The sequence below is a fragment of the Anastrepha obliqua genome, chromosome 1 (assembly GCF_027943255.1).
Source record: "Anastrepha obliqua isolate idAnaObli1 chromosome 1, idAnaObli1_1.0, whole genome shotgun sequence".
Lineage (NCBI taxonomy): Eukaryota > Metazoa > Arthropoda > Insecta > Diptera > Tephritidae > Anastrepha > Anastrepha obliqua.
Genome location: NC_072892.1, coordinates 147168327 through 147191154, shown reverse-complemented (window position 1 = coordinate 147191154; position 22828 = coordinate 147168327). Strand labels below are relative to the sequence as shown.

The 22828-nt window shown below is 36.2% G+C and overlaps 1 protein-coding gene across 2 annotated transcripts in view; it reads right to left on the bottom strand.

Moving 5' to 3' along the window:
- LOC129236429 (sideroflexin-1-3) overlaps window positions 1-22828 on the bottom strand; it is a 36387-nt gene that overhangs the window by 7054 nt on the left and 6505 nt on the right. For both annotated transcript variants that reach the window (XM_054870818.1, XM_054870817.1), the window contains exons 2-5: window positions 21485-21879; window positions 8496-8613; window positions 8098-8173; window positions 4797-4882 (exon numbers count right to left, since the gene is read on the bottom strand). In XM_054870818.1, coding sequence (XP_054726793.1) covers window positions 4797-4882; window positions 8098-8173; window positions 8496-8613; window positions 21485-21827 — 623 coding nt within the window. In that variant the 5' untranslated portion in view covers window positions 21828-21879. The remainder of the gene's footprint in view (window positions 1-4796; window positions 4883-8097; window positions 8174-8495; window positions 8614-21484; window positions 21880-22828) is intronic.

Genomic DNA, 22828 nt, shown 5'->3' with positions numbered 1-22828 from the left:
TACACCCTTTATTGTGTATTTGACCGAGCTCCTCGTCCTACTTGTGGTGTGCGTCTTGATGTTGTTCAACAAATGGAGGGACCTACAGTTTTAAGCCGACTCCGAACGGCAGATTTTTTTTTTGAGGAACTTCTTCATGGCCATTGCCTGCCGAGGGGGAACCGCTATTACAAAAAACTTTTTCTATTATTCGGTAATGCACTTCCGAATGGTAATTACACACCAACCCTTTGGTGTACGGCAACCACCGATCGAAGCATATACTTTCTCCTAAATTTATATTTATTTATTCGATGAAAAAGTTTAGTACCCCATTCAAAAGAAGTTATTTAGCTGCTTATAATGATGTATTAACCGTATTCGATTTTCCATGCCTTAGCGTGTGGCGAACAGATCAAGCAACGATAAATTTACAGCACTGAAGCTACCAAAAATGGCATTTTTTTTAAAGCACTTAATGAGTATTAGTAATGAAACTTGCTTAATATAAAAAGGTAAATATAGGTTTTAACACCAATTTTATGAGGCATAACCACACTCGCCAGTGGCGAATTTTATTCAATAACTTTGTTATTGCTTTCGCATGCTAATTAACACACTTTTATTAGCTCGGGTTGTATGTATGTATGTATGTATGTATGTATGTATGTATGTACATATGTATGTATGTAACGGAATCTTTGAGCTTAATTTTCACTGGCTTCTAAAACTCTGATCGACTTGGAATTTTGCACACCTATCAAGGACCGATGACAATGCAATAATTTGATAAAAGTTTTCCATTATCCTTATTAGGATTGCCAGGATTAATATTTTCTTTTTTTACCTGTGGGCAAAAAGTAAGGTGAATTTGATTGTGAAATGAAAAATCTGTATTTATTCTTGTAAATCAATTTCATCCCCTTCAAAATAATCCCCTCTCGATGAAATACACTTATGCCAACGTTTTTTCCAATCCCCGAAACATGCCAAATAGTCCATTTCCGGTGTAGCCATCAGCACCTTCTTCGATTCAGCTTTTATCTCCTCAATCGACTCGAAACGCGTTCCCCGGAGTGGTCTCTTGAGTTTTGGGAATAGCCAGAAGTCACACGGAGCCAAATCAGGCGAATACGGTGGTTGCGGAACGATATGCATGGAATTTTTGGCGAAATAGTCACGAAGAACGAGTGCAGTGACCAACCAAGACACACTTTTATTAGCTGGGGTTGTATGTATGTATGTATGTAACGGAATCTTCGAGCTTAATTTTCACTGGCTTCTAAAAATCTGATCGACTCGGAACACACAACATAGATGACTAGATGGGAAACTCTTTTTCCCGTGAGAGCGCTGAAAAATGTGCATTTTTATAACATTTGCCAATATTGCCTCACCGGTAGAAACATGAATTGGGTATTTTTTTAAACAAAAATTGGGAATTTTTAGTTTCAAGACCACCATTGAGGTTAGTATTTAGTGTGCGGTTGTGTAATAGTATCGTAAAGATCTACATATACTAAAAAAAAATAGTTAAAAAAAAAACTAAAAAACACGCTTTTATTGCTAATCGAACTTTTTTTTCGTCAGCAGAAAAGAGCCCAAACATAGCGAACAGAGTAGTGGCGAATCGAAGACGACCATAAATATTAAATATGTACATATTAAGGAAGCCCGGAGCTTGAAGGTACCACATAAGAAAAGTTTTATTTTAAATTTATTTTGCATTTTAAATTACCATTTTAATTACCAGCGTAATTCACAAGATTATATGTGATCAATTTTTTTGGTCAATTGTGTGTTTGTATAAAGGGATCATCTCGACATGGCTCTTTATACTTACTTGTATCTTACACCGCCTAATAGTAATTTTGATCTTTACAAGTCGCATACGGACAACATTGTTTCCCTAGTTCTAAATAAGGCTGATGATAACCATAGTAGTGTTTTTGGGGATTTTAATTTTCCGAATGTTTCTTGGTCTACTAACTTCTGTAAGCACAGTCTTTCAATGTCTCCTCTTGTGACTTTTTTAGGTTAAACAGCATTTTACATGACATCAATCGGGTAGATTTGCTTTCTGAATTAGATATTGTTGAGTGATATTCTACCTTTAAAGCGCACTTGCTTATGAAATATGTACCACAATTTAAAAAACAACCTTTTAAACTTCCATGGTACACTTATCAACTTAAAAATAAGCGGAATAAGCTTGACAAGCAATTTTTAGAATCTAAGAATGAATCTATCTTTATAAATTACAAGCATTGCTTAGAAAAATTCAAGTGTTTAAATAAAATTTTGTGCAGGAACTATATTCTTCGGATTGAAGAGAATATGAAGTCTAATCCTAAGGCCTTTTGGCGATTTGTTAAATCTAAAAAGTCAAGCGCTGGAGTCCCTTCTGCGGTTCGTTTTAATGACAAATCAGCGTCTACTCCTGTTTACGTAGCCAGTTTGTTGGCCGATTTTTTCAAATTTAATTTCACTAGTGATGATACGCCCCCTTTTTCCTCTTGTAATGATAATCCACTTTCATCTTTGAATTTTGGCTATTTAAACCTTGTTTCTCTGGACATTGAGAATGGGATTTTGGGTTTAAAACCTTCTTTGCAGACTGATAAGGATGGGCTGTCCGTAATTTTTCTTAAAAACTGCCCGGCTATTGTCATTCCTCTCAAATTAGTTTTTTATAAAACTCTATCTTCGGAAGTTTTTATCAACGATTGGAAAATCACAACTATCACCCCTACTTTCAAGAGTGGCAAAAAAATGATGAAGCTTTCTATCATTTCTAAACTTTTCGAAGAAATTGCAAAAGAAAAAATATACTTTGCAACTAAGAGCTTAATCTCGCCCAATCAGCATGGATTTATCTCAGGTAGGTCTACAGTCTTCAACCTGGCTGCCTTTGGTGAATATTATTTTGGAACTTTTGCTGAAGGTTTTCAAGTCGATTGTGTTTACACGGACTTTTCTAAAGCATTTGATAGAGTTTCTCATACAATTCTATTAATTAAATTAGACTCGCTTGGTTTTCATTCTGTTTTCTTTCAATGGTTGAAATCTTATTTATCCGATAGACGATGTGTGGTAACGATTGAGGGTGAATGTTCGGAACCTTTCATTGCATCTTCAGGGGTGCCACAAGGCAGTATTTTAGGGCCTCTTCGTTCTATTTATTAATGATATTTGTACCTGTTTCTCATTTGCCAACTTCCTTTTGTATGCTGATGATTTGACAATATTTTAGGCCATTAGAAAAAATGAGGATGTTCCTATGTTGCAAACGGAAATTAATGCGCTCGTTCGCTGGTGCAGTAACTCTGTCAATATTAAGAAATGTTTTCATGTTACCTTCGCTAAAACTAAAAGGTTTTCCAGTCATCTTACAGCATTGATAATACTTTACTTCAATCTGTTCATGAATTCAGAGATCTAGATGTGATCTTTGACTCACATTTTTCTTTCAACAGTCACATTAATTTTATTGTGTCCACTTCTTACTCAATCTTAGGTTTTATACGGCGTAATAGCTCGATGTTCTCGGACCCTTACACTCACAAATTAATTTTTACTTCCATTGTTCGCTCTAGATTAGAATATGCAACATTTAACTGGAGGCCTTGCCACCAATTCGCTATTGAGAGAATTGAACGTGTACAGTAGGTGTTCCTTAAATATGCTCTCAGGCCGTTAAAATTCTCAAATCCTAGCCCTTCCTATCATTCCCGTTTGATTTTAATTAACTTAAAGCCTCTAAAGAGTAGAAGGTCTATACTCTCACTGTCTTTTGTTTTTAGTGTAATTAAAGGAGAAGTGGACTGTTCATCCCTATTACGTTGCATTTACTCTCATATTCCTACTAGATCGTTACGCAATACTTATCCATTTCATCTTAAACTTCTTAACACGAATTATGCGCGTAATGCTCCTATTGCCCGCGCTTTAAGAGAATTCAATGAGAGCTCGAGTTCTACTCCGCTAGACTTTTCGGTTTCAAAGAATGAATTTTATAAATTTCTAAACTCTTTTTTCTAATTTATTTAATAATTATAGTAATATAGTAGTAATTTAAGCTCTTATTAGATCTAAGTGGTCTGTATAAACAATAATTATGTTTTAGACTTATAATAAACGAAATACGAAACTGCTTTATATTCTGTTTACAGTGAGTTATAATTTTTCATTATAAGTGTGACATAACGGACTAAAATGTACCGCAACATATTTGCGATAAAATTCTGTCTCTTAATATCTCAAAGATCAAAATTCAACTTAAACGTCAGAAATAACTGTTTTTAAGGATAGAGACAAAAGCGAAAAAAAAATTAAAATAAAATAAAATAAATAAATGACATTCAAAAAGCGGCTCTGCCGAATTTTTGCCACATCATAAGAAATTTCCTTCAGTAAATTAGTGAAACATATTTATTGCTATAATATCATATTTACACCTGTACCTACTCGTATTAGTTCTTATTGAAACAGTAAACATGTAAACATTTGACTTGAAGCAGAGCTGCCGTCAAGTTGTGTAAGCGCCTCCCATAAAATGGGATGTTTGAGCAAATAAAAAAAAAAAACAGATAAAATAAAATATGAAATAAAACCGATTGCGGAACAATAACTAAAATTAAAAATAAGGAGTCTCGAATACCATTTTACAGCTATGATTCTATGGACAACTTTGTTCAGTATTGTCAGTAGATTACTTCAGTCGCCAAAACAAAGTAGAGAAAAATTTTAACCCTCAATAATGTACATACATATGTTTATTAAAAATTAAAAAATTAAATTTAGACATCAAAACTTACTGTAGTCTCATCATTGGAACATTGATGCAATTTGCTGCGGATACCGCCGCCAATGGTACTAGGCGTCCAATCAGTGGGTTCAAGTTCTTGAATATAAAAGAACGGATGCAGCATAAATTTTGTGTACGGAGAGAGGAAAACAGTAAAAATAATAATTTTTATATAAAAATTACTTTGAAATAATTCAAACATGTAAAGAAAAAATTTATATTACATACGAGTAGATATATAGAATGATCAGATTAGAGGTATACGAGTATTTTCCAATAGGGGTTTTTTGACAGATCACGCGTGACTACTGTCAAACTATGTAAATAAATCATTTTTTGTTTTTCAGTATTCATTGATATTTCAACATGGAAAGACTTACGCCTCATAAAGGTTTACAAATCGTACAATTGTATTACGAAAATCGACGCTCTGTGAAAAGTGTTCATCGCGCGCTCAGACCAACTTATGGTGTTCAGCGATGGATACGTCAATAAGCAAAATTGCCATATTTGGGCTGAAGAGCAACCCGATGCCAGTCAAAAACCAACCGACAGCCATTGCATCTATTGAAAACAATCGTTTGGTCCGGCCCATGCGATGGAGGAATCATCGACCCATATTTCTTCAAAGACGAGACTGGCGCCAATATAAAGGTGAAGGGCGAACGCCATCGTGCCATGATAAACCACTTTTTGATGCTGTGATGCCGGAAATTGAAGCTCGTGATCTCCACAACTTCTCCAGTTGGTTCCCGAGGGACGGCGCTACTTGCCATACAGCCCATGAAACAATGAATTTACTGCGTAGTCGTTTCGGTAAGCAATTTAACTCTCGTCTCGAACCAGTAGATTGACCACGAATATCGTGTGATATCACACCTTTGGACATTTATTTGTGGGGGTATGTAAAGGCGGCCGCGGTTGGTGCGTAACTACCATTCGGAATTCACAGAGAGAACGTAGGTTCGAATCTCGGTGAAAGACGAAAATGAAGAAAAAGTTTTTTCTAATAGCGGTTGCCCCTTGGCAGGCAATGGCAAACCTCCGAGTATATTTCTGCCATGTAAAATCTCCTCATAAAAAATATCTGCCATTCGGAGTCGGCTTGAAACTGTAGGTCCCTCCATTTGTGGAAGACACTCACCACAAATAGGAGGAGGAGCTCGGCCAAACACCCAAAAAGGGTGTACGCGCCAATTATATATGTAAAGTCTAAATGTTTTGTGAATAAACAAGCTTCGATTGAGGTATTGGAAGCCTGACAAGTTTACTAAAGTCATTCAAAATTGGTTTTTACGGATGGTCGAATTATGGTGCAGTTGCGGCCAGCATTTGAAAGGGATTATCTTTAAAAAACAAATGTGATGAATGTTTTTACAATAAAGATTGCCCAATCAATTTGAATTTTCGTTGTTTTATTTCAGTTTAAAATCAGATACCTCTAAATTGATCACCCTTTACATAAGTGGTCAATCTGGTAATGTTATTTATAAATACCAGTACATTAGCTAACAGTACTTCCAGTGTAGTAGAAGATCTATCGAGATTACAAGAGTGTGGTTACGATACCAAAATCTATGCTGAGAAGCTGAGAATAATCGCAAAAAACGTGGGTATTATTTGATATTCCTTTAAGATTCCTGGGATTTCGATTTTCTTATTAATTTAAGTGACGGTTCCTTCGTGCGATGATTCTTTAAGAGATGCTTTTTAATTCAAAAATACACTCTGCCTTTTTCTACAGAGAAAAATGTTTTACGTCTATTATTTAATGTTTTATACCCACTTGGCTACGACGGTTACACTGGTACTACTCACTAACAGTCATAAACCTAATCAGGAATATGCTGGGTATTCCGTTAAGTAACAGACTGAGTTCGAACTTCCATCTCAACAAAACTCTGAGTAAAGTCATACGGGTCATGCGGGTCTGTGCATGATGGAAAGAATAATAAGATGGCGCCTATCGTAGTCCCGTTACTTTGCGCTCAGCGAATTTGACAACTAGTTACGTGATTTTAGCTCCAGTATGGTCAGATTACCATTTTCGTAACTTGATTTAGCATTTTTTTTTGTTATTTATTCTCGGAGTTTTAGTTCTTTCTTCATGACATTTTTCTAGCTGTTCTAATTAAAATATCATGTTTATAATTTTGTAAAATATACATTTTTTAATAATTATTTAAATAATTCACTCAGTCTTATTTAGCTTTACTTTTTTTAACATCTGGTGGCATTACCCGCGATTGCAGGTGTTGTTGGTGTTCTTCTGCTTTCGGCAGTCAAATCTCTCTCTCGCTACTGCAGTGTTGCCTAGCTTTGGATATAAAAACGCACTAAAATGCCCATTCAAAGAAAATAACCCAATAAATTTTTATTGAATCACTTAAAGAGCTTTGTATGCGTGACAAATTGTCTTTAAAATGTGCGTTTTTATAAATAAATGTGTTATGCTTATGTACAATTTAATTTATGAGGTTTTTTTGTTAAGCGCGACTCTTTTGTTAAGGGAACGACTTTTTTGCTATATTTGAAGTTATGTAACTAGATAAGGTACTCTTTTTGTAAAAATGTCAGTATGGTTTCTTTAGTATAATATTTTCTGGTATTTTCTTGTTTATTTTTGCAATGAATATAACTCTTAATGCCCTAAGTCTCACTAAGGATTGATGACCGTAAGAAACGATTACACCTCTATGGTTTTAATTCGCATTCAATAAATTTAAAGGCTTTTTTTAAAATGTGTTAAAAGGTTTTCAATCTTAAGAAGAGTTGAGAGAGGGGCATTTAATATTTTTGCATAACCTTAAATGGAGCCAAAAATAAATTTGCACTTTCAAATTATCACATTTTATAAGAGTAAAAAATTTTTCATTAGGACTAATATCTTCTCAGAGTGACCTTTTTTAACCTTTTTTTGTTTAATAATATAGTTTGGGTATAAAAAAGCACTAAATTTATAGCGAAGAGCAAATGGTTGGCAGTACTGCACAACTCAGCAAACGTGACGTCACGTACGCTCTGATGGGCGCAATCTTCTTTCTATCATTCTTGGGTCTGTGGAAGATTTTATTGTCGGATATGGGTTTGGGACTGATAATTGATTGACAATATGCCTTCATATGATGCTGGATTATAAAATAAAGTTTTTCTATGAAAGATGTTTGAACTAAAATTTACTACTGGTTTTTGTATGGGAAAGAGAGGGGCTATAGTGGTTCTGAAAAAGAGAGGAAATCACTAGTTCTGTAGCAGGGGCCATCCCTGTAGGGTTGCTTTCGACCATCGTCACTGTTTGCTTCTCTACTCACCTTCACTAGCCTGTTGAGGGAGAGCGCTGTGGTCAAAGCGCCACCAGTGGCCAACACATATGAAGTAATTAATTGCCTGCAAGAAAAACGCTACAATTCGTAAGTTCTCATCGTACATGTGTGAATATGTGTGTATGTACATATGTATATATTTATGTATAATTCATTATGCTTACAAACAAATTCTCAAATATGCATAAGACTTCGGTATGATATATTATAAATAAATACATATTCATACTCGTCTATATATATTGTACATATATACAGACATGCATACATACGAATGTGCGTAAAAAATATGCGAGGTAAACAGATAAAAAGCGAAAATGAAATTAAGCTTTAAGAAATGGAATGATTTTTTGTTTTTGTTTTTAATCAAGTTCATTGGTACTTACTCTTTGGATATGGGTGTTTTCCCAGAGCGATTTGTATAGTTCACAATAGCGTTGAATGTTTGATTGACCCATTGCCAGAAGACGACGGCTGGCGTGGTTTTGTAGAACGATAACATGCCTAGGTAAGAGAAAAAAAATGAAACAAGTAAAGTAGAAAATTAAACAAATAAGAAAACGATAATTAAAATAACAAAAATCGCATAGATATTAAAATACCACTCGAAAATTAAACAGGTAGTATAATTTTATCATTCACTATTTGCTTTTAGCATTAACTTATAGTGGCTTTAAATTTGTTGAAATTTCCCATGTACTGTGAAAAAGTGTATGATAGTTTGAATGAAATTTTCATAACAAAAATTTTATTTTTCAACAGAAATATGTAAAGCAGCTTCAAAAAATATAGCGTTTGCTTTTTGAACCACCTATTTTTTTGAGAGTGGTAACACAAATGACATGTCAAATGTTTTGATAATTTACTTAAAGGTTTGACATTTACGAAATGGGACGCTATACGCTTGAACAAAATTGGGAAATATTGAAAACCTATTTCCAAAGTGGTGAGTCTTCTTCTTTTCTGATTTTCACATCGGTGGCCAAATTGTCGGATTTGGGGCTCAGAAAATCCACACGTTACTGTAGAGAAGCAAATGCATCCACAAGGAGTCACTGTTTGGTGCGGTTTTTGGTTTGGCGGCATCATCGGGCCATTTTTTTCGAAATGTAAATGGCGAGCGTTACAGTGACATGCTTAACGAGGTGTTTCCAAAAATTGAAGAGGATGACATGGACGACATTTGGTTTCAACAGGACGGTCCAACTTGTCACACTGCCAAAGTTACACTCGAACTTTTGGCAACCGTTTTTGAAAACCGAATAATCAGCTGAAATTCCGATATCAATTGGCCGCCTCGGAGCTGTGATTTAAGCCCGTTGGACTATTTTTTGTGGGGAGCCGTTAAGGACAAATGCTATGCGAACCATCCAGAGACGATTGATGCTTTAAAACACGAAATCGAAGTTGTCATGAAATTGGAGCCCAAACAATCGAAAATGTGCTTAAAAATTGGGTTGATCGAATGGCCTGCTGTAAAACCAGTCGTGGCAGTAATTTGAACAATATTATTTTTCATTCATAAATGACAACGTTCAATCTTCAAAATAAAAAAAAGTTTGCAAAAATTTTGATTAGTTTTTTTTTCATAGCCGATTCAAAAAGCAAATTTTATATGGCCCACCCTATAGATGGCACTCGTTTTATTGCATTCATCTCTTGTTTCTGTTAGTGCTAACCTTAAAAAGACAGCTGTTAAAATTGCATGATATTCTATTCATTAGTTCGTGAGTTATTGTACTAAGAGTGACGCTACTTTTGTTATTTTCAAAACAAAGAGCTTCGTGTTTTAATTTTACACTGCTTCTTGATGGGAAAAAATGCCAAAATACCGTTCAAGAGAAGCAATGGCTTGAAAAGTATTATGGGGACTCCGCTCCATCAGAAAAAACAATAAAACGATAGTTTGCTGACGTCAAACGTGGTCGTAGAGACACCGATGATACACACGCAGTGGACGTCCAAATGCGGCGGTAACACCAGAAAACATAAAAAATCCACAAAGTCGTTTTTAATAATCGAATGAAGAGGTCATCGCTGAAACTGAAATTGAGGCAAAAGATAAATCGTTCTACAAGGTGAAGTCCAAAATAAACAAGACTGGTGTCATAAAAATGTTTTTGATGGCGCCATCTTTTTAATGAATTAGTGCGTTGGAAGTTACGTCCATAGCTGACTTCCAGTGAAGGCTTGGGGACATTCGGTTCAGTGGAAGTTATTGCGTCTAGAGTGTCAGTATGTTTGTGTCGTCGATACAGAAATGAGTATCGAACAAAATGCTAATATCAAATTTTGTTTTAAAATCGGTAAAAAGTTTGCCCAAACATTTGAATTGATGAAAAAAGTTTATGGCGTTGATTGTTTACCTCGTGCCAGAGTTCATGAGTGGTTTACACGCTTCACAGATGGTTGTGAGGGCATCACAATGAACGCCCAAAACCGAGAACTCCATCGAAATTGTTCGTTCAAAAATGAACCGAAACCATAGTTGAAATTCATGGAATCGGAGTTGAATATCTCCAAGACATCGATTTATCGCATTTTCACTTATCATTTGAACTTACGAAAGGTCTGTGCACGTTTCATTCCGCACAAATTAACTGAGGACCAAAAAATGCTCAGATTTCAACATTGGAAAGACCTCACTAGAGAGGCGAGCAAAGACGAGAACTTCCTTTACAACATTGTAACTGATGATGAAACGTGGTGTTTCCAACATGAATCTGCAACTAAGTGTTAAAGTCCCGAATGGAAGGCCCCAGACGAGCCACCACCACCACTAGCTTTCCCGTGAGATCCGCGTAACACTGGCACAATTACGTTCTGGATATTGTAGCAGGTTAAACTCCTATTACTTATCCAGAATTGACCCCGACATACCTAACTTATGTTCGGCATGTGAAGGCACCCCGCACGACACTAGCCACCTTTTCACATGCCCTTTAAAACCCACTCATCTAAAACCCCTCTGGACCCAATCTGTCGAAATCGCATGCTTCCTGGGCCTATCTTTAGATGAGCCTGACGAAGACGACCGATGATATACTCTTCACGGACGGGACTTCTCTTACTGCTACAACAACAACAACAACAATGAGCCACCACCCAAAAAATCGCGTTTGAAGAAGTAAAAAATCAAGCCGATGCTCATTTGTTTTTAAGATTCCAAGGAGTTTGTGCCAATGGGCCAAACCGTCAATGTAATGTTCTATCTTGGCGTTTTGAAGGACCCTGAATACCGCGAAGGAGGAAGTTGGGGCTTATTGCATGATAATTCACCATCTCATCGACCGACTCTTGTGACTGATTTTTTGACTAGAAATCGCATTTTAACCGTCAATCACTCACCATATTCGCCCGATATAGCTCCCTGTGACTTGTACCTATTGGGAAAATTGCATTTGGGCATGAAAAGAAAACGTTTTGCGTCCGTAGAGACCATCCAAAAGGCTAGCACCGACATCCTGAAGGGCATTCCGGATTCCGATCAATGATCTGAAACACTCTTTCGAAAAGCTTTTAGATCGCGAAAAACAGTGTATCTAGGCCAGAGGGGCTATTTTGAGTAAATAAACTCGAAGTTATTAGAACAAAGCTCCTGTCGTTTCTATTTTAATTCCGTGTTTTTTGTTTTTGACTTCGCCTTGCACAAAATTGGTATTGAAATGTTAGAGTGGTGCTGGAATGATTGCGTAGTTCTTAATGAAAAATACGTTGATGAATAAAGCTAATTGTGAACAAACAAAAAAACATGTTTTCTTTGACCTAATTGTTAGGCCCGGGCCTGTTCAGCCCATGTGTTAATAATAGTACGGGAGCCAGGGGTCGATTTTGGATTGCGTTTATATACCGTTAAATTCTTGATTATACTTGTGATTTATGGTAGCTTTCGTGAATAACGAAAGTGAACGTCAGCTGGCGCACTCGCGGTGGGTGTGATTGTGGGAGGGTACGAAACGTGTCGAAAAAAAATTTCTACCAACTCATTTTATACCCGCTGAAATTTTTTTCATGTAATGTTAACATTTACGAGGGCGGTTCAATAAGTCCGTGACTTTTTGTATTTCTGACCTCTTTACTGAAAAAGAAATACTGCTCCTGTCAACAGGCATCTGTCAGTTGACTCCTGTCAAAATTTGAACTTGCTGCGTCAGTTAGTTTGTGTTTTACAGCTACCTTTATCAGACTACCCAGTAATTCACAGTCGACCACAAACGCAATCGTGTAACAACTTCACAGGAAGGTTTGGCGTTGTTTAATCGCAATATGGAGGAGTTTTTGCGCCGTTTTGTAACCGTGGACGAAACATGGATCCATCACCACACACCAGAGACCAAACAACAGTGGAAACAGTGGGTTTCTAAGGCTGAATCGGCTTAATAAGCACACGAAATTCAATTTTTTCCATTTTCTCCTCAAATTACTGGGTAGTCTGATAAAGGTAGCTGTAAAACACGCAGCACGTTCAAATTTTGAAAGGAGTCAACTGACAGGTGCCTGTTGACAGGAGCAGTATTTCTTTTTCAGTAAAGAGGTCAGAAATACAAACAGTCACGGACTTATTGATCCGCCCTCGTAGTAGAATAAAAAAAATAGTCAGCTGAGCCGTAGAGGGGGAAAATACGTTAGCCGAACGCAATGATACATTCTTGCCTTGGGCTGAGGGTCTTCCCACCGCTATAAACGCAGCTGACCATCAATATATTTTCATATGTGTCCATAATTATGTAAAAAAATTTCAATCGGCATGAATAGTTTTACTTTTTAATTTATTTTACAAGTTCACCTGTTGAGCTGACGTGTTTTCCTCCCTCTACCGTGCAGCTGACTATTTTTTTTTATTCTACTAAATGTTAACAATACATGAAAAAAATTTCAGCCGGTATTAAATGAGTTGTTAAAAATTTTTTTTCGACACGTTTCGCAGCATCTCACGCACGTACCCTCCGCTACTGGACCAGGTGACGGTTGGTTTCGTCATCTATTGGATGGCGTCTGCCTTCAGTATTAAAATCAGTCGGCATGAAATGATGAGGTTAAAATGACCCCTGGCTCCCGGATTATAATGTTATGACGCAACTGTTATCCGTTCTGTTGTTATACAAGTTTAGTAGTGAGAATGAGCGTTTTCAAGCTGATTTTAATTTATCTGCCGCCAAAATAGTTGTACCTTCTACTCAAATATGAACGAGACGTTATCAATAAAACGGTCCGCGGATGACATTTGGCAAAAATAAATTTTTTGTTTTTTGGTAGGACTGTTATAAGCTTACATGGCAAATTTCAGCGTGATATGTCACATAGTTTGTTTTCTGTGCTACTGTAAACAAGTCAAGCTCGAGTGTATTCTTCGAATTTAACGATGGAAATTCAAGTTGAACAAAGAATTTGTTTGAAATTTTGTTATTCCAACAAAATTTCGGCTTCAGACGTCTTAAAAATGTTGCAGACAACCTATGGGGACTCTGCTTTATCGCGTGCACGTGTTTACCAGTGGTACAAATCGTTCAAAGAGGGCCGTACATCAACCCAAAAAACTACGCCAAAGTCGCTCAAAAATTAAGGTTATGCTGACTGTTTTTTTCGATTACGAAATTGTGGTGCACTCGGAGTTCCTTCCGCAAGGCCGATCGGTTAACGTTGAATATTATTAGACGTTTTAAAGCGTTTGCGCGAGATCATTCGTCTTAAAAGGAAGGAATTGTGGAACAACAAGTCATGGTTCTTGCATCACTATAATGCACCAGCTCACACATCACGTCTTGTTCGCGATTATTTGAACAAAAATAATGTTAATATCGTTCCGCAAGCACCGTATTCGCCTGATATGGCTCCATGTGACTTTTTCCTGTTTCCCAAGCTCAAGTTGCCGCTCCGTGGAAAACATTTTGAGACAATTGAAGTCATAAAAGAGAATTCAAAGAACACACTCGAGCTTGACTTGTTTACAGTAGCACAGAAAACAAACTATGTGACATATCACGCTGAAATTTACCATGTAAGCTTATAACAGTCCTACCAAAAAACAAAAAATTTATTTTTGCTAAATGTCATCCGCGGACCGTTTTATTGATAACGTCTCGTTCATATTTGAGTAGAAGGTATGAAAGCTTTAATTGTTAAAAAAAATGAAGTATTGAATATTAGTTAAATTTTATTACATTAAATATCTAATTTGTGGAAGAGTTGAATTCGTTTTTTTTCATGTGAAATAGACGGTTTTTTCGCAGGGCTACATTTTTGTAATGCTGCGAGGATAAGGATATGATATTTTTTCGAGAAAAGAAGGAAAAGAAAACAAATATGAGTTAATTTTCACTATAGCTGCGTGGCTTTCCGCGTGTCTATTATTGGGTTGGTACTGTGTCTGATGACTACTATGGACTTGAAACATCACATGTTTCAAAGAAAGCAGCTGCCCCTCGGCAAGCAATGGCAAACCTTCGAGTGTATTTCTGCTCATACAATCAACTATGCACATACATTTGTGCGTGTATGTTTATCATACAGAAGTGAGCCCAAGGAATACGTTCGTATGTTTGCAACCTATTAAATACTCTTACATATTTAAATTGACTTAATTGTAGCAAATTAAGGCAGCGGTTCAGCGGTTTCAAGAGAAGGAATCGAAGGAAAAATTTCTCGTACTTTTTTGAAGCTTGAAATGTATCTAAATTAAATCGAATGCATATATGTATGTCTGTATGTAAGTATACATATCCCTTAATTGTCAATTTTTTTATGCTTCCATTGTGTTAATGTACTTTTTGTACCATATATTTATCGGGAGGGACATGGGAGAATAAAAATTCGATTTACGTCGCGACGTTTTCAGAACCAACCTAGGCGTAAATCGAGATATTATTGTATATTGAATGGGAATTCATTATCTCTTTATTGTATATGAACTACACATATCGATAATGCACTGGTAGAGGATTTTCAATATATGATTGACCGATTCTTTTGGTGAAATTTTCGTTGATATTTAGTCATAATTGGGCTTTGGCTTAGGGGTCAATTATTGGGTTGGCAACTAAGTAATTGCGGATTTCACTAATAGATGGCTTCGGTTGAATTTTTAGGTTTGCAGGCGTAGTACAAATGTAAAACACATTTTGTTATTTGATAGTTGGCAATTCAGCAAAAAAACGGTTGCGCAGTTCTCGTTTGGCGTTCGTTGAAAAATGGAAAATAAAAAGGAACATTTTCCGCATATTTTGGTTTTTTATTTCCGCAAAGGGAAAACCGCATCGCAAGTTCATAAAAAGTTATGTGCTGTTTATGGTGAAGAAGTCTTAAAAGAACGACAGTATCAAAATTGGTTTATCAAATTTCGTTCTGATGATTTTTCACTCAAAGATGAAAAACGCTCTGGCCGTCCAGTTTTAGTTGTTGACGCCATAATCAAAGCAATAATCGATTCGGATAGTTACAGTAGAACTCGTGAGATTGCAGAGAAGCTTCATGGCAATATACATGCATTCAATGCACATATATGCATTGAAAATCACTTAAAACAACTTGGCTATGTTCGAAAACTTGATACATGGGTTCCTCACGAACTGAAAGAAACGCATCAAAAGCTGCGATTTGCTAAAGAAACGTAATGAAAATTTTCCATTTTTAAAACGACTGATAACTGGCGATGAAAAATGGGTTGTTTACAACAATATCAGGCGGAAAAGAACGTGGAGCAGGCCAGGTGAACCAACTCAAACAACATCAAAAGCTGATATTCATCAAAAGAAGGTTTTGTTATCAATTTGGTGGGATTACAAAGGAATTGTCTACTTTAAACTCTTACCACTCAACCGAACGATCAATTCTGATGTCTACATTGGACAACTAATGAAATTAAACAATGCAGTTGAAGAAAAGCGGCCCGAATTGACAAATCGAAAAAGTATTGCACTCCGTCATGACAATGGAAGGCCACACACATCTTTGGCCACTCGGCAAAATTTATTGGAGCTTGGTTGGGATGTTTTACCATATCCACCATATAGTCCTGCACCATCTGATTACTTTATGTTTCGATCTTTACAAAACTCCTTGAATGGTAAACATTTTTATAATGATGATGATGTCAAATCGTGCCAGATTCTGTTTTTTGCTAATAAAAACCAGAAGTTTATTGAACGTGGAATTATGACGCTGCCTGAAAGAAGGCAAATGTTCATTGATCAAAATGGGCAATACATTACAGAATAAAGTTATTTAGTTCCATGAAAAACTTCGAAAAAAAATCCGCAATTACTTAGTTGCCAACCCAATCTTTACTTTCGTGTGCCAAATGGTGATTGAAGATAGGCTTATTTGTTATAATCGCCGTACAACCGATAAAATTGATATTTTATTTGAGTTATGGCGGAACTGAAATCAAGTCGAATTTGAAATAAATCTGTGAACTATACAGCTTGGAATCCTGTATAAAAAGGAATGAATAAGTATAATCAATTTCTCGGCGGAAAATGGGTATAATATCGTACACATTGCTTGAGAAATAAACTGTAGAGGCATTAAATGAAATCATCTGGATAACCAACTATGCAAGCAACTTTTCCATTAAAATGGTATTGAATCTATAAAAAAGGTGGCCGACGCGACTGCAACAATTACAGTGTATAAAATCTTCACGAACGTTCTACACCATCTTGAATGAATGATTATGCCAAACAAATATTAGGCGAGTACCAATGTGGTTTTAAGAGTGGAAAGTCGGCGACCGACCAAAGCTTTGTGGTTTGCTAAATATTTGAAAAGGCTCATGAGTAAAAAATCAACCTGAAAGCGTTCGATAGTATTTTGCCCACGATAAACTGTTAAAAAACAAGCTGTTGAGTAGGAAAATGAAAACCAAAATATACACAATAAAACGCTGATTCGACCAGTGGCAATGAATGGATGCGAAACGTGGACATTGAAAGCGGATACAATTAAACAATTAAGTATATTGGAAAGAAGTTAACTGGGACCAGTACGAGCAGAACATGGGCTCTATCGTATCAGATATAAAATCGAGCAGGAGGAATTAGTACAAAGGGAAAACGTTGTGCGGTTTGCCAAATCGCAGCGCATCCGATGGCTAGGGTACGTTTCCAGAATGATAGATGAAAGAATACCTCGCAAAGTTCTAGATGCGCGCATGCTTGGTGGACGGGCGCGCCAGCGATGGTTACACGACGTTGAGGTCGATCTAAGAAGCATGGAAGTGATCAACTATGGTAGTCTGGCTATAGATTAAAATGCATGGAGAAGAATTGTGGAGGAAGCTAAATGATGATTGTATTGAATTATTTTTGCCAGGTGCGTCACATATCGGGAGTAGGTTGTCGGATCAACATCCACGGCGGGCATAAAATATTTTTTTGCGTAACATCCGCCTTTGGTCTTAAAAAAGTAATATCTTTGAAAATAGATTAGGAAACTTGGTCCTCTTGTATATGCATTAAAAAAACTAATAATTAGAATACTGGTTGTGCGGGTTGTTGAATATTTGTTCATAAATTGAATTAAATGGCCTGAGTATAGGCCATTCTGTGTAGGTAGGTAGGTGAAATGGTTGAAGTACCGGTCTGGCACTCCTCAAGTAGCACTAAAGCGCCGTTTTGATACCATTATGAGACCTCCAACAGGCAGATATCTACAGCCAGCCAGAGCTGTAGATATAATGAAGATTGATGGGATTTAGGTTGGCGCACTGCCCACCATTCTGTGTAATAACTGGCAAATATTTTTAAAACCACAATAGACGTTAGGTTTAAAGGCCGGCGACGTTCAATTGCCAGTTACCTAAAAGCTGAAATATTCTCCAGATGACTCTATTAAAACCAAGCAGCGCAGTTGAATCAAGTTAATCATGTTGTGGAGGCTTTCAAATTAATTATATTTTTCCCCATATAGCTTCTATTGGACCCATTGTAAGCAAAAGCTAATCTTTAAGCGTGGGTGCCAACATTGGCTTAGTAGCGGCGGGACCCGTAATGTATTGCTATTAAAAACGCTTTCAATTGGCTGTTCACCCTTTACGGAGATAAGCATTTGTTGATATGCTGGTACAGCCGCATCCGAATACTTTGCTTATATTGGTACCAGGTACATTCGTCCGGAAACTGCTTGACTGATAAGTTGGCTACGCCCGTGCTATGATATTTTCATGTAGAGGGAGGTTAGAGGCTCCCTTCGATAAGTGGGCCTTGAGCCAGCTTAGCAAGAATTGGGCAAGAAGACTAACATAAAAAATCGCAAGCTGATACAACAACATCTCAAGGTCCTGTTGGCTACGTGTGGATTCGAGGCAGTTGAAGGAGCTTCTAAGGCTAACAAAGACGCAACTTTCGATAATGGTGGGTGTCTGAACCAAACACTGTCCGATAGGTATCCAAATGGTGGGAGTCGATCTGTCGAAACAGCACATTTCTGGGTCTACCGCTAGATGAGTTAGACGAAGATGGCCTGTTACTACACCGGAACAACAACATCAACCATAGCAAGAACAATCAAAACGAAAACAACAACAACAATCATAACAGCAACAGCCTAACAGCAACAACAACAAACATAATTACAACCACAGCAACCACAACTCGATCTCTTCAAGTGCCTTTTGCGGTAGTTGACTGGAAAATGATAAGTTAGACTAATTTTAGCATCTACTCTTCAACTTTCGCGCTTCACGAGGCTAAGAGATTCAGACATCTTGGCTCTCACTTTTGTATTACGCCTGAGGAGCTATAGAGCTTGAATATTGCCATTCGTAATTTCAACTGCCAATACTTCAAATATTTTCTTTACCATCATCCTCTTGTCCCTTCTCCTTTTAATCATTAAATGATACTCCAATGAATGGTTTAAAACAACTGTTCGTGAGAACCCTCTATTCTATTTTAACTGACGTTAACATACTCCTCTACAACATCTTTTTTTACATATTTTTTGTAAGTTTAAAATATCCAGAAGCCTTGTTGAAAACTATTTATTGATACTTATTGATACCTATTAACCATGTTTCAATTATTAAAGGTTTGCTCACTTGTGACATTAGAATTCTGACACTTCCTTACAAAAGGTCGCATTTAACCAGTTAACTGTGGCGCTCCCATTTAAAAGTGCGCACAGTTTTGTGTCGCCAGAATTGAGCTATGACGAGTATATTGGTCAATCACAGAGTAAGTTGCGCTGGTAAGATATTGGATGAAAAAGATGGGTTAATTTTATAAAATTGGGGACAAATGAACTAAAAATAAAAAAATAGTAATTTACAGAACTTCTGCACAACTTTATAATATTTACGCACTTGAAATTCTTACCGTGCACAGTGCTTATTTGATAAGAACCGCCGACACTTGGTAAGATATGCACTGACACTCACGAGTTAGCTTTCTAATTTATAAATCCACTTTTTGACTTTTGCCTTTGCCCCTTTTGGGTTAACATCTAAAAAAAGTTATCATCGCACATAAATAAATTCATTATGCGAACTGGTGAACTTTTTCAACCAGTGCATACGGGGAAGCATGCCATCATCTCAAACTGATTATATTTTCTATTTGTTTGTTTTATTCCGGCATAGCCTCAAAATATTCTAAACATCTTGAAATTTGAGAATATGTGTCGTTTTTCTCAAAAATTGTAATTTAAATAGCCAATGGTCACTAATTTATACGCATGACGAGTATACTCGTCAATACACAAAATTTTGCCACTTTTCCATGACGAGTATACTCGTCAATCACAGTTAACTGGTTAAGAAGGCCGAAGAAAGTGGAAAAATAAAATTCCTTTTTGGTAAAAATGGTAGCAAAAAATGTTTTCTTTTCAATTAAATTATAAATGGAAACGGAAACTGCAAGGAATTATGTTAAAAAAAAGGTTTATTAAGTTAAACCTTGATAGATATATTTTGTGAATTAATTTTTAAATTGGAAACTGATCACGAAGTTGAGAAGTTTTGCTAATATGACCCTACTATATTACTTAAGCATTATGGTCCTAGTAAAAGCCTTTCAGAGGAGAAGCGAATTCATCATAAATTTAGTTGACTAACAACAAGCTGTGAACATACTCACGCCTTTATTTAGTATGCTATGCCTACGTAAGTTTGCAGTTTTAACCCCCAAGTCGTGATTATTCTTACATTCCTAACTACTTGACAAACTACCCCGGGTATGAGACATAAAATGATAGAAAATGTTGTTTGTAATAGCGGAGGCTTCGAGTGTATTTCTGCCATGAAAAAACTCTTCATAAGAAACCATCTGCCACCAGGAGGCTGTGATTAATTAATAAAAATAAATAATTGGCGCTTACACTTCTGTTAGGTGTTTGGCCGAGCTCCTCCTCCTATTTGTGGTGTGCGTCTTGATGTTGTTCCACAAATGGAGGGACCTACAGTTTCAAGCCGACTCCGAACGGCAGATATTTTTATGAGGAGCCTTTTTCATGGCAGAAATACACTCGGAGGTTTGCCATTGCCTGCCGAGGGGGCTGTGATTAATTACATATTGCTAAATGAGCTCTTGTTGGTAACTTATATATCTTTAAAGTAACCTGGTAAGTACTCCCGCAACCTGTATTTGAAAGGCATCGTACTCAAATTGTCAAAACCTCCATCTTTCGCGTCATTGTCCTAAAAAGATGCGTTATGATATCCTGATTTAAACTGTATTTCAGGATGTTTTCCATATCGTTTTGGTTATGGACATACCGAGCAAGTACACTCTTTTGAAAACGAAATGCTTTTCCTACAAATTTTACTTTTCTTCCAATTTTGCTAAAAATTTCTAGAGTTAGCAACCCAGTGTCTTGCTAAGGGAGGCAATTTGTCAAAAAGGAATGAGAAAGCTGCTTACTGAACAAACCTTTTATTATTGAATCATGCCTATTAACGTAGAAATTCAAACAGCAGTCAAAAGTTGCGATAAAACTTAATGAGCACTTATCGTGACTACAGAATATACTCGTATGTTGGTACTCGTATTAATCTCCCTAAAGTACTTATTTGTGAGCGAACAAGAATTTCGATGATAACTTTTTAGTAAGTGCAAATATTGTCACAGCTTGCACGTGGTTATGACATTCCAATAAACACAAGTGAATTAAATATCAGATATTCAGATATTTAGATAAGTAACAAATTGACGTTGGTGCATCCCTATTGAGAGCCCCGCTATAAATTTACTGTTCTTATCCCATTCAAGTTGACATCCACCCCAAACACTTGATTATTTGCAGAAATATTGGCCACTATCAGCTAATTTGCATGCCAATACTTGAAATTATAGCTGATAGCTCATGTGCCAGTATTAAGTTACATAAATTTACCAATGATGATTTATATTAACATAAAATATGAATACGTCAGTATACTTACATCCTGTAATCAAGGTGTTCATTGGCACTTGTGCCGACATACGACCAATAAGCAGAGACTTCTCTCCAGTATCCGGATGGAAAGCTGAATCGTACAAGTACTTGGCGCGCCACAACTCCTCAACATTCTTGCACTCCGGTACCGGCTTACCGGCGCGATAATTTTGAATAATACGTTTGGCACGCTCCAACTCCCCATTGCTGGCCAAAAGGTTGAGCGGATTGGTGAGAAGGAAGAAGTGCTTGGCCCGATTGAGGTATGTGCTTTGATCATATTTGGGTTGATCGATATCGATGACTGGCAGTTTGGCGATGGCCGCAGTTGCTGTTGCAGTTGATGACATATTTGACGTATTTATTAGTGGCAGTGGCGCTTTCCGAACGATTAGGCTTAGGCTGGAATAAATAACAATTACTTAACACTTTTAATGCACAAAATAAAGCTGAACTAAAAATTTTCACAATTCTGAAATCATTTCACACTATGTTCGCATATGCTGGAGCGAGAGAGAGAGAGAGAGAGCTTATATTAAACTTGTATTAACTGTTTAAAGAGTGTTAAAAAGGTATAAAAACGCTCTCACTGCGTCCAGCTGAAAATACACATGGACACATAAAGGGTGCTCTAAATTCATGTTTCTTTTTCAACATGAAACAAAACGAACAATGGATATTATATGAAAATATGTGAATATAAAAAATATTATGTAAAAGTATAAAAATACGTAATATTTCCGATACGTGTGTATGTGTAAGTATAAATTGGCAAGTAATTATCTACCAATTGTGGGCATAACCCGAATTAATTATGCCAAATAAACACAAAAACGCGCTCTAAAACAATTTGTTGGCCGTGTATGTGACAGTGGGGTGCGACATGTTTCGAGCCGCATTATTTATAAATTTATTATTATCTTAATTGCATTATCTCCGTTATTAATTTTGATACAATAGTTTATTACCTCTAAATAAATCTTCTTATAAATGAAAAAATGAATTATTCTAAATAAAATAATATAATATAATAAATAAATATAATTAAAAAAAACTTATATAAAAAAAATATATAGAGTAAAAATAATATAGTAAAACAAATAAATTTAATAAAATAAATAAATATAATAACAAAAATAATAAAGTAATAAAATAAATAAATATAATAAAAAAATAAATATTATATAATAAAAAAATAATATAACATTTCAGACCTTTTAATTAGGTTTGTGTTGTAAACATATTCTTATTATTTTTTTTTTAATATAGATGGTTCACTTTTGTGCTAATTAATACCAATTATAAGACGGTTTTTATTCTTGTGCGAGCTCTCTAAAGAGGTTCATCCAAC